Genomic DNA, 17760 nt, shown 5'->3' with positions numbered 1-17760 from the left:
CTTTCGCAAAATTTGATACAAAACTACAATTTGTCATTTTTGCATTATAATTTTTCGGTAATACATGTCAAATTTACTGAATAAGTCAATCATTTTCACATCATCAACGACGAAAGATATAGCTTGCGTTGTTATGAAAAAAAGGATATTTATATCTGTTAACAACATATTGTAAAGAAACACAATAAAATACAAAAAGCAAAAATATGAACACATATGATATTTAATCCTAATGATTTTACCTGTGATTGGAGGTGAATTGTCCACGAAAATTCCATCAGATTTCTCTGTTACACAGATTTTCGCCCCGTTACATGCAATAAGAGTAACAAAGTATTCACCACCGTCGTGTAGATTCAGTCTTGTATAAGTAAAATCACGTACAATTCCATTCAGCTATTGTAGTACAAATGTATATAAAGGAATATTTATAGTATATGTATGTTTAATCATAACTCGTTATTCCAATTGGCTCACTGCAATATCGCGTTATTCCTTAATCAACTTCATTACACAATGAAATTTCTCGTTCATGAAGATACGAGGTCCCACAAATAAGTGCACTGGTAAAATAACTAGAACTTGATAAAAATCGTGTTTTCATTATCCCAGCTATAAAATGTAATTATAAGTATTGACTGCTTCTTTTTGTCACTTCATACGGTTGTAAAAGCGTTGACAGTGTGCACATTTTTTGAATGAAGAATGTACTTCGGTCAACGCTTTTACACCCCAATGAAATTACAAAAAGAAGCATTCAATTCTTAAATAAAAGCATATGACCTACTCATACTAAAACCATACAAAGTATTACTGTATAATAATAAATCGAAGCAATCTATTTATAATGACTGTTGTTCTTTTTTACTTTGTATTTGTCTTTAATCAGGATATCAAAACATTCATGATAACGATAAAATTGGGAAAGGAATCCAATGAGTGAGTATATCTTGTAAAAACTAATGACACCAGATACATTTTATTTTGGTTTCACAATCTGACATATATACAATTTTATATCTTTTGATAAAACTTATAATACCTTTGTAGAAGTTGAATTAATTTCACCACCCTTGTGGGAATTTACTGATATATACTGTCTTTCAATGTATGATTCACCGTCACTAACTTCCCATGTGATTTTCATGCAACTCCTATAAATAATTGAGTTTTCTCGTCTTGATCCAAGCTGTTGAAACAATATAGGCTTGCTACTGAAAACTGGAGGGGAATCATCAACCAAGAAACCATTTGATGTTGCTTCAGAGTAAAGACCTACAGCATTCATAAAACATATTTGTTCATATTATTCAGTTAATAATAATAAGAAATTTTAGAAATATTATATGAATACAGTTAATGCTCAAGTGTATCCATATATAATGATATTCATTAAAAGTAATTAACTCCGAAACATAATGTATACTTTTTGATAGGGATCATCTAGGTTTGTTTTTTGTGTCCTTCATTTGTAAAATTTGTAAGGATCCACTATTTAGAATTTAGCATCTTCCTTTCGCTGGTGTGTTTACATTCATTATCATTCATTGACAAGAATGGTAACTTCAAATATACTTTGAGGTTCCATTTGATTCAAATGTTCGGCATTGAGCGTTTTTTTTTTTGTGAAGATAAATCCAGAAAAATACTTGGGACGCATGCAATTTAGAACGTGTTTTCATAGCTTACTCTTTTTATACTTTTCATTTTTCGAATGAAATTTTCAATGATTTTGTAAGGAACATTTTGTAGATCAGACGCTAATGAAATGTTTCAACAAAAAGCACAAAGATAAATGGATAAGAATATAGAAGTCTAGACGAAGCCAAAAAAAATAGGAAAAGTAAATGAAAGTAAATTAATCATAATGACAGTTATAGACATTATACCTGCTTTGTTGTATGCACGAACAGTTACGTAGATTCTTGTGTTAGTTGGAATTGGTTCAGTTACATTCGGAAACACAACTATATCTGTCAACGGCAATTCAGTCTGTAATATTATATCTTTTCCTCCGATTGATGTTCCAACTCTTATTGAGTATTTATCCAAACCCGATTGTGGATCATTAAAACCATGCCAAGTTGCAGCTACATATGATCTGAAACCATATCAAATTATTAATATATTACCGTAAAGCAATCATAAACGTTTCAAACACTTTTCGAAACAGCAACTTCTTTTCTTAAATGCAGTATAATATTCTATATAAACCTTGAATGTAGTATGATATTCAAAATTAACCTTGAATGCAATATTAAATTTTATATTAAATCTTCCATTCATTATTTTGATTACAGTAATTAAGTATTCCCTCAAAAACAACAACACTTAGATTTTGATATTTGTTTAAATGTTGTTATGGTTTTTATGATGCTTTTAGCTGATTCATTTTTATTTGTTTTCATTGCATTTAGTCGTTTCTGAAAATCAACAGAAACTCAACTCTATAGAACATGTAGATCAAATACAAATATCATTAATTTGGATGCGTATCTCTATTACGTTAAATAGTCCCTGTTTACGTCTGAAAATACTTATACCACTTCATTGAATTATTTCTTTGTTAAAGATTCAAAATGTCAGCTTAATTATGCCTATTATGTTTCTTATTTTCCGTTCTGTAGTTTCAACTTAGAATTTGATTTGGCATTCATTCTTTGCTGATGTTCACATTATAAGTCTGGTATGTAAGATGATTTTTTTATTGCCCAAGTATTCATAAAATCTTCAATAAAATTAAGAATGGAAATGGAGAATGTGTCAAAGAGACAACAACCCGACCATAGAAAAAAACAACAGCAGAAGGTCATCAACAGGTCTTCAATGTAGCGAGAAATTCCCGCACCCGGAGGCGTCCTTCAGCTGGCCCCTAAACAAATATATACTAGTTCAGTGATAATGAACGCCATACTGATTTCCAAATTGTACACAAGAAACTAAAATTAAAATAATACAAGACTAACAAAGGCCAGAGGCTCCTGACTTGGGACAGGCGCAAAAACGTTCACAATAATTTCTATAAGACGCATTGAAGTACCTTAAAGGTTGATAGTGTATGTCTATATAATCTGCTCCATCCTTTATTTTTCCAATATTTGGAGGACTGTTGTCAATAATCACTCCATCAGAAGTGACAGAAGAACAAAGATCAGCTGTATTACATGCAGTGACTGTCGTGTAATATCGCCTACCGACGGCAAAATTTATTCCTTTTAACACGAACTCTGAAAGGAAATGTAAATGGAACATGGAGTATGATTCTTATACAATATGGTGTATCACATTGTATAATTTAGTATTGTAAATGACTGACATCCCAATAACTATAATTATACTTTCCTCAGAACTATAATTTAATTATTTTGTGTTTGCTCAGCCAGTAAATATGGAGTTGAGCGATGGATTATGTTCCTACAATTTGTATCATTTCAACGTCGCGTTTTCATATGTGTGGTTCATTTTGCCTAATGTGTTCAATGTTTGTTCTTGTCGTGACTCTAAAAGATATGTACATGAACCTGTTTTATTGCTTTAGGATATACCGATTAAGTATTGCTATTCTGGTTTAAATTTATTAATCCTCCTTCCAATAAGGTTTACATATGTTCTACCACACAGTATTTGGTTATTTACAAATATAATGAGGATGAAATATCTTGCAGCTATCTCCCTTAATTTAACGGGTATTCTGTAATACAATATCGATCCTATTGAAGCAAAATGTAGTTTGGTTTACCATATATTAATCCAATATCATGTGTTTGTAACACATCATCACACCCAGCACAAGTTCCAATGGCGATTTTGTAAGTCTTTATTGTTGTATGTGGGTCATAGAATTTTTCCCAATGAGCCCCAAGCTTATCTGAGTTGGTTTGAAAGTCTATATCTTTCTTAGTGAGCTTTATATCATGCAAAAATCCATCAAATACTTGTCCAACTTCTGGTGGAGTTTTATCATAAATATAAGCCCATGAAGATGCAGTTGTTACTAAATTTGCTTTATTGATAGCCTATAAGTAGAAAAAAAGAAATACGAGCAAAGTATTGAGTTTGAAAAATGTAGTACTAGTATACATATTTTATTTTCCAAACATGCTCTTCTATATATATTGATGTGTTATTGAAACTAATTAAATAAACGGTAAAATGATGCAAAGATACTGACAAGACAATTCATGATCTTAGCCTTGCAATTATATATAATTTAAGTAATGTCCATATGAATAAAGTTTTCAAAAAAATAATTATCATACCTTAACTGTAATAAAGTATGCATGTCCTTGATGTGCATTGATATCCAAATACTGAATAGAAACTCCACAGTCTTCACTTGTCTCAATTGGTTGTACAATATCTCCAAAGTTAGGTTTAGAGCCTACTTCTAATACATAATGTTTAATTCCACTTTCCAAGTCGAAAAACACATCTTTCCAGCTGAAATTAACATGTTACAAATTGAAAGAATACTAGATGGTCATACACGTTCTGTTTTAAATGACTAAGGATATATATGTACGATGAGTTTTCAACTATCTGCACATACTCTGTCAGTCAAAGAATTATAAGAATAAGATTTCTATTTTGATAAGCTATTATCTGTTATACTCACCATGCGTTTATATCACTAAAGTTTCTAATATGTCTGCCATCGATTACAATGGGTTTTGATGTTAGGTGTGGTGGAGTGGAGTCTATTCTTATGGAGGCAGAGTGTGCTGTAGAACTTCTTCCAGAAAAATCAATTCCTTAAATAAATGGATGCAATGATATTAGCGTATGTGTTGACATTTATTACAAAAACAATGTCGTGAAACAAAATGTCTTTAACTTTCCTTTCACCATTCACATGTATAAACCAAGGAATTTTAGCATACATGTAGCAACGTCAGTGAATTCCATAATTAGGCATTTCTATATTGCTTGACTGATAATGTAAATGAACTTACTTTTCGTATATAAGGGTAAAATATCAGCAGATTATATTGTAACAACTGACTAGTAATAGTTCTCGATAGATATACGAGGGGAAAGAAGTAAATACTTCAAAAACATATATGACGGGTGAACCTGAAACATCTTTGTCTAAAACAATTATAAGTATAATAAAAATATTATCTATTTTATCTATTTTGAAATACGAGGTAAATTTAGTAAACATTTAATTCTGTTAATTTCAATTTTTTAACTTCCTAACTAAAAAGATATACTAAAATACCTTTAACTGATGCAAAATAATCATGTCCGTTCTGTAAGTTCAGATTGTGAAATGTTATATGGTTCACAATACCAACATTTGTAAATTCAACTATATCTGACCCGCCTTCTACAGATCCTGTTAAAGAAAAACATTGATTTATAGCTCCACAGCTGCAAAGAATGGAATTAATTGAGAAACAAATCTGAATATGCACAGAATAGAAGTAAAAAGCGGCAACAAATGCATCCAGATAACATTATATTGCGAAATTGTGTTCACAAAATGTGTTTCTAATACACAGTTAGTATTAACGTGTGCAACCACCAGACCAATTAACTGCCTATTTTAATTTTTAACATCTTAGGTTTAAGACTACTTGAATAATAAACTTTACAAATGTAAGATAAGAAATATTTATATCAAACAAAGTTCAATATATTATATGCAGACAAATATATTAAGAAAAAAACTAATTTCTTTGAATTTTATTTATCTTCTCTGATTTTTCTTCTTTTTTGGGGGTTAATATTTTCAAAATGAATTCATTATTTACTCCCGTGAACAGATTGTATTGTCAAGATTATTTTATTGTTACATTGAAATGTCCGATATTTTAAAAAATAATATTTTATAATCATCCTACCGATAGCAACTTGATATTGGCGTATACCAGTAATGTGACTTGCTGTACCATGTTCTTCAACATCCATAAACGATTCCCAATTTACGAAAATATCTGATGTTGTGGTCTGAAACTAGTGCAAAAAATTAGTTAGTGAGCTAATAAACATCTCATACAAATACGAGGCTGTAAGTGTGTTTTTTTCGGACCTGATATACATCAATTCACTGTTAGGTTAAACTATGATTCACGTTTAGTGAAATGAACATTTTAACCATTGTTACGACAATCATTTCCTCTTTAAACGAATTTTGAGTCAACTGAATAGTGTCTTATTTTCGGTTTTGAACTGACATGGCAGGACGGTACAAAATGGTGGGGGATGAATGATCTCCTTCTATCTCCAGATCTAGTACCTGAAATCATCATCGGTTATAGTGGGGTTCGTGTTTCTCAGTCTTTTGTATTGTGTTTCTTATATTGTTATTTTTCTTTTTGTTTCTTTTTTCATTTAACGTCATGGGGTAGAAAGCTTATTTCCTATAATGCGTTTGAATGTTCCTCTGGTATCTTTCGTCTCTGTTTTGTTAATGATTTGTTTTGCGGTACTGGTGTGCATTTGCATGTCGGGTAAAGCTTGTTTAGAAGGAAAAGCATACTCGGTCATACGTAATCTTAACCATATATAGGTTTAATGTTTGAATATCCTTTTAATATCTTTAATCTCTCTTTTACCGAATTATTGCTAGTGGTTTTATAACTGGTAACAACTCTGATGTCTTTTTTTAATCAAAATATGCATATCACTAAAGAGTCCCTGTAATTGCCAGCGGTTTATATCTTGTCAAAAGCTGCAATTCTAAGTGTATTTGCAAATCAAGATTCGAATATTCACTCAATTTCTAAATATGATGCAAAGTTTTGTGCTTTTCCCCAGTAGTCAGTATTCAAAAAATTGACATGGCTTTAATTATATATTTTTACTGTGTACAATTATTTTAAATACTAAGAACTAATGAATACCTTAATACCTGTATTTGGCATTTTTTCTTTATGAAATTTAAGTCATCAATACTCGTCAACTTCGTATTTTTTTTACCCTTTTTATCTCTTTTGATTCGAGCGCAACTGATGTGTCTTTTGTAGACAAAACCAGTCTCTGCGTACACAATTTAAACACTGGTTCCATGAAGAATTTTTTTATAGGGTAAACAACAATGGCACGTAAGTAAACCGGTTTTCTTATGGTGACAAATCACAGCCGTCAAGTAAAACATTTAGATTTACAGTTATCTTATATTATTATCTAACATACCTTGTACTGAATATCTGCAACTGGTCCAATCCAAACTTTTCCTGTTATAGGAGATGTAAGATCAACAGTGATACCATCACTGCAAACACTAATTTCCTCCAGTAGCTCTGTCCATTTCTCATGATGAAGGGCTTTTGATGGAGCGTGAATGCATACAGTGTAACGTTTACCGTGCTCTAGAGGATTGTCGTCATTGAATAAAACGTTTATAAAAGCATTCTCTGAAAAAAAAGTTGATCATATATAATTTATAAATATTGTGTACATATAAGTACGATTTTAAAAATTAAGCACACTTTTTAACATGTAGAGCTCATTAAAAATTCAAATGAAAAAAAGAGAAACTATAACTAAAATGGGACATCTCTTATCCCTTTTGTCCTGCGGAAAAAGTTTCGATTCATATTTGAAAACTATTTGAACAACATAATCATTTTTCTATAAAATTAAGATTGCCAGGATAGAATGATAACCTTTAAGTTTAATGTATTTTTTACAATTGACATTTAGTGATATAAGATTTAATCAGAATAATAATATAACTCGATGTAAAATGTAATAATTGCCTAGAGATGGTCATATGTTTTAATTATTTCAGACTTTACAAAAAACAAAACAAAACATACACGCGGGAATAGAAAAAAAATGACCAAAAAACATTTAAATCTAATTCATTGATTTGTCATATGAATCAGGGTTCTAATATGATATGATGCTATCATAGGTACAGGAATTATGTAGTAATTCACGATTATCAGACTTAACCATGTTCAGCAAAATGTGATTAAAATCATATATTTGTTTTACTTTTCGTTATCCAAGTATTTAGTTATTCAGGTATTGTTAAATGGTTCATAAATATAATAATGAAAAGAAACAAAACAAAAAATGATATAGAAATAAGATGACTGCTGGTAACCTGTAAAAAGCCTCATAATGACAAAATGGTTAACAAATAAACCGGGAAAACCAGCAACCTTATTTTTGCTTAATAAAAAGAATTATGAGATGAACGCTTTCAAAAAGCAACCAAATTCATTTATTAAAAAAAGATTAAAAAAAATTATCCGTAGCTATTTGTTAATATTTTACCAGTATGTCCACATGAAACAATATCAGGATGTGAACATGGATCAGAAAGATGCATGCTGTTGAAATCTTTGTAGTATGTTACTGAATCTAATGTTTTTATTTCAATTACTGCCCATGCAAAGTCTTTATGTCGAAGTGAGTGTCACACAGCGCTTAAAATGTTTTTATAAGGAGTGTAATCCCCGTCTTCAATATTCCATCTGTCATTTTCTTCAAGATATATTTCTTTGCCATATCCATCTCTGATTGATCCATCTGAAATCCATAAAATTGAAGGGTGATTTGTATTACTTAAATATTTTTTTGTAATTTATGGTTAATTGTTACATTAGAAGATATTGATAGTTAAACATGTTTACGTTCTATAACTAGAAAAAGAAAAAGAAAAAAACTCTATGTTTAGCATACCTCCATTTAATTGTTGCTCTCCAGTAGCATCTATGACTATGTTGGGGACAATAATTTGATTTCCAGCTTGTACTGTGCACTGTTTGATATCAGCAAATGATGTCTGCCACACACCGGCTCTATTATATCCACGTAAGGCAATAATTCGACATTTTGAAAAATCCATTTGACCCAACAAATAGATTGAAAAGTGTGACTGTAAAATATATAATCAAAAAGATATTTTGCCATATTGACTTTATGTTTTTACCAATGATAAAATCTAAGCATGTGAACTTCTTTTTTTAAAGTTTGGATGAATGTGGAATCCATACAAAATCTATTAATCACTTTGTCAAAATTAAGATACATAGTTATAAGTTATATAATAACTACCCCAAATGTTCCTTTATCAAAATTTTGTTTATAAAAGTAGTTTCCATGATTTTGTTTATGGTGTAAATATGAAAATCTCTCCGATTTAGCATTTGGTAATAACACAAATATAATGTTTTAATAACTTTCTATTTCTGTTCAGTAATCAAGTTTTATTTGAACAAGAACAAAATACACAGCTTAAGGTGGTATGTGAGTCTAAAATAAAAATGATAAAATTTGTTCATACTTTTGCAAAACATAGTATCTATTGATGTTGAAAAATATTATAAAAAAAATAGGTCACCGCGCATTTTCTCAAGCTACAGTTTGTGACAAAATGACACAATGTGTATGGATTATACAGGAAAAACACATCATTGTGTGATGAGAAACTAACCAAAATGATAGAATTGTCAAATAAATTAGGGAAAGATAGCTTTCAGACAATGCTTTGAGAATATCAAAAGAATAGATAGGATCACCGGACGTTTTTTCCGGCTAAAATACAAAATAGGAAAATTCCATTTAGATTCCTTCAGAAAATGCATTGTTTTAGAGTTATCTCTCCTTCAAATGCAAATTTGAAAACATTTAAAAACAACCCAAAATAATCTTGTTAAATAATATTTTTCTTATAAATTTGTTCTTTTGAAGGAAAATTCACATTAAATATTTGCATTCCTACATCAAATTTTGCTAACTTGATAGAAAATCTGGACCTTAAAATCTCTTTTTTTACAATCCAAGATGGCGAAAGACACTTTATATCTTAACGTCTTTGCTAATGGGTCTCTTTTTTTAATTTTAATTTATTAGAAATTAAGAAGAATGCATCATTTTTTAATGTTTCAATACAAATTGAACGTGAAAAAGCTGTTTGTAGAATTTCATAAGATAAATGATGACATCATTTAGAAAAAATATTAACGTACAAAAGAGCTGTTTAGTGCGGTTATGGTATCTACTTTCAACCAAGAATGATATATTCCATTTGAACTATCCTGTAGACTGTATTCGTAATATGATACTACTTGTCTTGCTTCTTCTTCATCCAAAATGTCGGGATCATACATATTTGCAAACATAACTTCCATCTAGTATTAAACAAAACATATCAGTATGTTTCTCACAATAAATAATGTAAAAATTGACAACTGAAAGTTAATTTTAATGAAAAATTTACTGATTTTAGAACTGTAATCTATATTGTAAAAGTCGTCTCTGTTTTTCACTCAATTGTTTGTATTTTTCAAAGCTGTTATAATTTTTGAACGCATGGTATTATATTCAACTTAAGAAAATGATCAAACCGTGATATCAAAAATGAGCACAATTGAACAAAATAAATCAGTACGTCAAATAACATCATATACTTTCAAATTAAAATGAATAACAAACAGATAAAGAATGATTTAAGTGGGAAAAAAGAAATAAACAATACCTTATCTGTATTGTTAGTATGATTTGTGTATTTAATCGATATTGGTCCGGTAACAGGTTTGTTTGGTATGATTGTTACACCACTAGTCTTGAGCGCAGGAAAACAAACTTCGTCTGCACAAAACTTCACTGATAATCTGTATGTTCGTCCAGGCTCAAGAGTAAGATCTTTCACGGTCAAACAATTGTTTTGTTGAAGGGAAAAATATTGTTTGTCCATTTCATTGAAGGTGTTATATAAATCTGAAATTTCAAAGAATTCTCATTAGTTTCTTTCATAAAGAAAAATCCAATGGTTTCTTAAATTCAATATCAAACATCAATAAACACACATGTAGTACATTCTTTTAAATCTGCTATGTTGACTCCGCATACTACCTTTGTGACTTTTAGTAAAGTTTGTTATATACATTTTTAAAGTCTATAATAAAGATAGAATTCACATGGTTTCAGTTGAACTGTTATCCGATACATACGAGTCGAACTTTTTGTAATCGGAGACAGTCATAGTTTGTACTTTCAAAGCATTTGCGTTCATCAAACGTGTTGAAAATTGTCATGATGCACACTACTGAGTATAACTTAATCAGCGTAAGTTATAGTCTGACTTTGTTTTCCGCTACTTCATGTAGATTATGGCTTTCAATTTTCTTTCGCCAACAACTTACATGTGTTACTTCAGTGCCTGTTGGTAATATTTTCATTACAACAAGTCAGACTTTCCTAACCTCGAACAATAAAGTCCCAAAGTTGTCACATTGACTTTTCTTTATTTGGTTTCAGTTATTATTTAAATTTTGTGTGTTATATTAGGTGTCTTATGTTAATAATTTAATACAAGTATTTACCACCAAACAAATTCCGTTCATCTATACTCCAAAAAGCGTGTGTTATAAATGTTATATAATCAGATGGAATTTGAAAATATGTGTCTAAAGTAGTAGTTGAAACTTGAAATGCCTTGTCTACAGCACAATTTGGTCGGGTATCCTATTTAAAATAAAAACAAAACATTTAAAAGTAATGAGCTATCATGTTTTCCCGTATCGGCGGATCAATTGTTCCTCTCCGGACGGCGGACATTTTTTTTGGTATTTTTGTTTCTCTTTTTTGCTTACATGCTTTTTTTGTATGCCTTTTGTTTGCACATGACGTAGCTCTGTACGTGTACATCCTCTCATTGTGTTATTATTCTATGATAACTTCTGTATTCTTATCTTTCATTTTTGTTAATGTGCTTTGTCTGTGTACCTATTTGTGTTTCTTTCTTGCTTGTGACCTGGCTCTTAACTTGTACATCCCGTCATTGTTTTATTGTGTAATGGTCAATGTTTGTTTATATATCTGTTTGTTTTTATACTGATTAAGATAACAACACAACGTTAACTGCTGTACCCCTATTTATTTATTTTTTGACACTTTACCTACTACGCCTTCTTTGTTTTGTTCACACCTCGTTGCCAATACAATGGAATTTTATACGACAGTCATACAAGTGACAGGTTTAGCTAGCAAAAAACCCATGTTTAATCCACCATTTTTCTACATAAGAAAATGGCTGTTCCAAGTCAGGAATATGACAGTTATTGTCCATTCGTTTCATGTGTTTGAGTTTTCGATTTTGGCCATTTGATGAGCTAGTTTCAGTTTTGAGTTTTCCTTTCATTTAATTCCTGTTATAAATTGTTAAATGGGTATCAAAGAAACAAAATTTGAATAACAAACATGATATGCGTACAATCATTTTGCATTTAGAGCGACATAAAGGAGAAAGAGTGTTTGAACTAGATAAAAAAAAACTGTCTGTCTTGAGAACATTGTATATAATTAGTATTATATAATGTTAAATGTAATTACGGTCACTCAACTTCGATAAAACGTATGTTTTTCTTAAGATGATATCATTGTCTGGAAGTTTTTTCATTCGAAAACAGTAATTTTTTGATCGTTTTGCAATTCATACTGCACTCGTTCTATTTGAGCAGTCAAAATGTGCTGACTGTATATTTCTATGTCATATACAGTCACTGACCCGATATCAATTTTCCTCATGAATATTTAAATAGAAGTTGCCGAAATAATATTTAATTTTTCATACGACCTCTTCGACATGTTCTTGTTTCAAATGCATACAACGATGCGTAGAACGACTTAGCCTTGTTTCTCTTGCAATTATTGGAAAAACATATGTTTATATTTTTGTTTGCAACCTATAAATCATTATGTTTTATGCTTATGGTTGATATTTAAGTCCATACTCAAACAATTTCGTTCACCATCGAGTGTGGTTTCAACAGGTAAATGTACATTTCATTGTGTTGTATATTTCTCCGCGAGCATAATATGAGCCCTTTTTAAAGGAGATTTCCCCCATATTAAAATCAAATAAATAGTCTTAACGCATTAAACAACAATTAAAAATGTATTTTTTCTAGATTGCAGTATAAAGACAATAAAAGTGCATTGACTTGACATATCAACGATATAAGGATTCGCCCCGAAGCCTCGTATTTCACCGTTTCTATGCCTTATCCTTATATCGTTGATATTTCAAGTTAATGCACTATTATTGTCTATTTACTACATTGAAAATAAACTCATCATAGAAACAAGGTGCGCGTTTCGTCTTCAAAAGACTCATCAGTGAAGCTCGAATTCAAAAAGTTAAGGCCAAATAGAGTACGAAGTTTCAGAGCATTGAGGACCAAACTTCCTAAAAGTTTTGCCAAATACAGCTAAGGTAATCTATGCCTATGGTAGAAAAGACTAAGTATTTCAAAAAAAATGTATACAGTTAATTTATAAATATAACCATATCAATGTTAATTCATGTCAGCCCAAAACGTGCTTACTACTGGGCTTGTGATACCCTCGGGGAAATAAATCTCCACCAGCAGTGGCATCGACCCAGTGGTTGTAAATTAACTCATCGTAAATGCGAATGCACTTATGAAAATATGTGTTGGCCTTATTTTATAGTAAGACGATATTTTCACGCCTTCTTCATACCTCATCATGATGACTTGCATTAAGTGGTAAGTTGTCTGCAAAATAAAAACATGATGTTGTTACTGTAGCTAAGATTATACATTTAGTTTTGGAATTAAATGTCGAGGGTACATCTCAAGTGAATATACAACCTGATATATGGTGTAAAAAGTATTTATTTTAGAGAACAGTATATTTACATTACTTTCAATATTGCGTAATATGAAGAGTTTAACAAAAATACAAAACTTCAATATGAATTCCATCAAGACTGATAACATTTAACTCTTGACCGTTCCTATGACCCGAATTCGGGTCATAAGCACTTTTTTGCGTAAAATTTAGATTAAAACCTTTAATTCTCTGTCATTTGACTATCAACAAATTTCACCAAGGGCTTAAATGAAACCTGTGAGTTTCAGCTACACGTTAAAATGCCAGTTGTGTATTTTGGGGTTGATCTTTATGGTAAAATAAAGCAATTAAACTATCGTCGTTTTAAAAAAAATCAGCTAAAATTTTGTAGAAAAAACTTTAGGATTGTGTAAATCTTGAATTATCAAAACATTGTGTTTGGTTTCTATAAACCGCAAAAATCGGTTCATTATGGATTGTTTTCTTTCAGTTATGTTTTGAGCTTAATAAAATGAAGGTTCAATAAGTTTTCTTATGATTAATTTCTACGAAAAAAACGAATACAAACAGTGAACATTGTCAATATGTCAGTAACTTTCAGCAAATATTTCTTAGAATTTCTGCCCATACCACTTAAAACGAGCATATTGTTGTTCCAGAGGCCAAATAGTATAAATAAAATGCATTTCTTACTACTTGTGTTACTTGGTTTTGACATTAAATCATAAGTACCCCCCCCCCCCCCTCCGACCCCCTTTCCACCCTCTCCCCTATTTTCCCCGGGTTTACACACCATTCTTCATTGTGTGTTGTTTTAAAAATGTAAAAAAAATGCAGTGTTTACGTCTTTCTAAGTATCTTATTATAATCTAATATTTGTATGTTAATGGTCAACTTATAAATAAATATTATAAATAACATTGAAAATAAGTATGAATTTAATCGAATTTCACTGTCTGCTTCCGTAGCTGAGGGGATGCATCTAAGGCTAGTAATCAAGCGATCTGGGTTCGCATCCCGCAAGGGTGAATGTACGGTTGAAAAAAAAACCATCACAAAATTTAAATATCTTGACTTTAATTTAATTCTAATTTCAAATTGAAAATGCTTTTTTCCTTGTGACAAAGTAAATTGTCTGGTTTTTTTTACTAGAGTCGTTTATAGAGTAATAGAGACATACATATTCAGATCATCAATTACAAATCGGTAACTAAGGGATGCGGAGGCTGACAGACTTGGTTTTCTGTCCTTTAAATGATTGTGGGGATAAAAATGTGGATGCACTTCAGTTGCACAGTTTAACTACGTTTTTTACCCAAAAAGCTCGAAAATAGCACTTTTGACCCAAAATCACCACATAGCATGTTTGGCTATAACAATTGTTGCTTCTCACAAAAATAGATCATTGAGGGTTCTTTTTCGTGGAGATGTTATTCCTAACATTGTATTTGAATGCTCTGTTGATACTATTTCCATAAATAAACTTCAAAAAAGGACATTTTGAATCGAAATTTTACAATTTTCCGATTTTGTTGTTGTTGTCACGTGACATTGGACTGATTAAAACGTGATCAAACATGACAAAAAAACATTACACGCCTTTCATTAATAATACTGAAAATTTATTTTTCTATAAAAAGTCTTAGTTGATAAGTCTACTAACAGTAATAAGAAAGTAATGAATGATTGAAATTTGATCGTTCCTCTGCGGCAAAAATAGTGCAATTTTTGCCGAATGGTAAAGAGTTAAGACAAATTTTCTGACGCCTGTGTGAACGTTCTTGTAACACACACGGTTTAGGGAGGGTTGGGATCCCGCTAACGTGTTTAACAGCACCACATTCTGTATGTATCTGCCTATTCCAAGTCAGAAGCCTTTTATTTAATGGTTGTCGTTTGTTGCTGTGTTACATATTTGTTTTTCGTTCATTTTTCATTTTTTGTTCATAAAAAAGGCCATTAGTATTCTCGTTTGGATTGTTTTACATTTGTCATTTCGTCATTTTATAGATAACTATGTGATATGGGCTTTGTTTATTGTCGAAGACCGTACTGCGACCTATAGTCGTTCATTTCTGTGTGTGTTGGTCTTTTGTGAATAGTCTAATCCTTATCAATCATACCACATCTTCTGTTTTATATGTTTTGAATGTTATCTTTGATATAGTTGTATTCAAATACTGCCGTATATAGAAGTTGAAAAATCCTAAATAGTAAAGAATTGTTTGTAATTCATTTATTGCAAAAAAAATGGAAAACAAAATGTCTATAGGCCATATTTGCTCCCGTTTGTAAATATGCAGTAGTCAACTACCACATACAGAAGCAGGATTTACGTACGGCTGTTTTGAGATTAAAAGCAAAGAGATGCCACCTAATTTCAGACTTGAATTGTATGTTGTGGTCATAATTATTATGAATAAGTTACATTCATGTGTTGAAAAACTAAAGTTTGAGAACGGAAAAAATCATCAATTTTTATGTTAATAAAAGGGTCTAGCTCTCAAGAACGGAAACTAGAGGCTCTAAAGAGCCTGTGTCGCTCACCTTGGTATATGTGAATTAAACAAAGGAAGCAGACAGTTCATGACAAAATTGTGTTTAGGTGATTTTACACTACTGAACATTCTTGCTGCTTACACTTATCTCTATCTATAATGAACTTGTCCGTGTAGTTTCAGTGGAAAATGTTAGTAAAAATTTATAAATTTTATGAAAATTGTTAAAAAAAGATTATAAAGGACAATAACTTCTTAGGGGGTCAATTGACCATTTTGGTCATTTGACTTATTTTTGAGTCTTAAATTGCTGTACATTTTTGCTGTTTACAGTTTATCTCTATCTATAATAATATTCAAGATAATAACCCAAAACAGCAAAATTTCCTTAAATTACCAATTTAGGGACAGCAACCTAACAACGAGTTGTCTGATTCATCTAAAAATTTCAGGGCAGATAGATCTTGACCAGATAAACAATTTTACCCATTGTCAGATTTGCTCTAAATGCTTTGGTTTTTGAGTAATAACCAAAAACTGCATTTAACCTCCATCTTCTATTTTTAGCCGTGGCGGCCATCTTGGTTGGTTGGTCGGGTAAAAAAACACAATTTTAAAACTAGATACATCAATAATGATTGTGGTCAAGTTTGGATTAATTTGGCCCGGTAGTTACAGAGGAGAAGATTTTTGTAAAAGATCATGGATATTTACAAAAAATGGTTAAAAATTGACTATAAAGGGCAATAACTCCTAAAGGGATCAACTGACCATTTTGGTCATGTTGACTTATTTGTAAATCTTAATTTGCTGAACATTAATGCTGTTTACAGTTTATCTCCATCTATAATAATATTCAAGATAATAACCAAAAACAATAAAATTTCCTTAAAATTACCAATTTAGGGGCAGCAACCCAACAACAGGTTGTCTGATTCATCTGAAAATTTCAGGGCAGATAGATCTTAACCTGATAAACAATTTTACCCATGTCAGATTTGCTCTAAATGCTTTGGTTTTAGAGTTATAAGCCGAAAACTGCATTTTACCCCTAAGTTCTAATTTCAGCCATGGCAGCCATCTTGGATAGTTGGCCGGGTTATTAATCACAAACTTTAAACTAGATACATCAATGATGATTGTGGCCAAGTTTGGTTTAATTTGGCCTGGTAGTTTCAGAGGAGAAGATTATTGTAAAAGATCATGGATATTTACGAAAAATGGTTAAAAATTGACTATAAAGGGCAATAACTCCTAAAGGGGTCAACTGACCATTTTGGTCATGTTGACTTATTTGGAAATCTTACTTTGCTGAACATTATTGCTGTTTACAGTTTATCTCCATCTATAATAATATTCAAGATAATTACCAAAAAAAGTAAAATTTCCATAAAATTACTAATTTAGGGGCAGCAACCCAACAATGGGTTGTCTGATTCATCTGAAAATTTCGGGGCAGAGAAATCTTGACCTGATAAACAATTTTACTCCTGTCAGATTTGCTCTATATGCTTTGGTTTTTGAGTTATAAGCAGAAAACTGCATTTTACACCTATGTTCTATTTTTAGCCATGGCGGCCATCTTGGATGGTTGGCCGGGTAATTAAACACAAACTTTAAACTAAATACATGAATGATGATTGTGGCCAAGTTTGGTTTAATTTGGCCCAGTAGTTTCAGAGGAGAAGATTTTTGTAAAAGT

At 31.0% G+C, this 17760-nt stretch overlaps 1 protein-coding gene across 1 annotated transcript in view; it reads right to left on the bottom strand.

Moving 5' to 3' along the window:
• The window catches only part of LOC134692410 (uncharacterized), a 29852-nt gene extending 18466 nt beyond the window's left edge, over positions 1-11386 (bottom strand). The window contains exons 1-15 of the mRNA XM_063552859.1: positions 11286-11386; positions 10439-10680; positions 9930-10091; positions 8641-8836; positions 8233-8487; positions 7141-7361; positions 5847-5958; positions 5222-5338; positions 4616-4751; positions 4260-4440; positions 3740-4016; positions 3041-3227; positions 1890-2101; positions 1043-1275; positions 243-396 (exon numbers count right to left, since the gene is read on the bottom strand). Coding sequence (XP_063408929.1) covers positions 243-396; positions 1043-1275; positions 1890-2101; positions 3041-3227; positions 3740-4016; positions 4260-4440; positions 4616-4751; positions 5222-5338; positions 5847-5958; positions 7141-7361; positions 8233-8287 — 1885 coding nt within the window. The 5' untranslated portion in view covers positions 8288-8487; positions 8641-8836; positions 9930-10091; positions 10439-10680; positions 11286-11386. The remainder of the gene's footprint in view (positions 1-242; positions 397-1042; positions 1276-1889; positions 2102-3040; positions 3228-3739; positions 4017-4259; positions 4441-4615; positions 4752-5221; positions 5339-5846; positions 5959-7140; positions 7362-8232; positions 8488-8640; positions 8837-9929; positions 10092-10438; positions 10681-11285) is intronic.
• Between the last annotated feature and the right edge of the window lie 6374 nt (positions 11387-17760).

The sequence above is a fragment of the Mytilus trossulus genome, chromosome 12 (genome assembly GCF_036588685.1).
Source record: "Mytilus trossulus isolate FHL-02 chromosome 12, PNRI_Mtr1.1.1.hap1, whole genome shotgun sequence".
NCBI classification, from domain to species: Eukaryota; Metazoa; Mollusca; class Bivalvia; order Mytilida; family Mytilidae; genus Mytilus; species Mytilus trossulus.
Note: the sequence above shows the minus strand (reverse complement) of the source record. Positions and strands in the feature narration are given on the sequence as shown.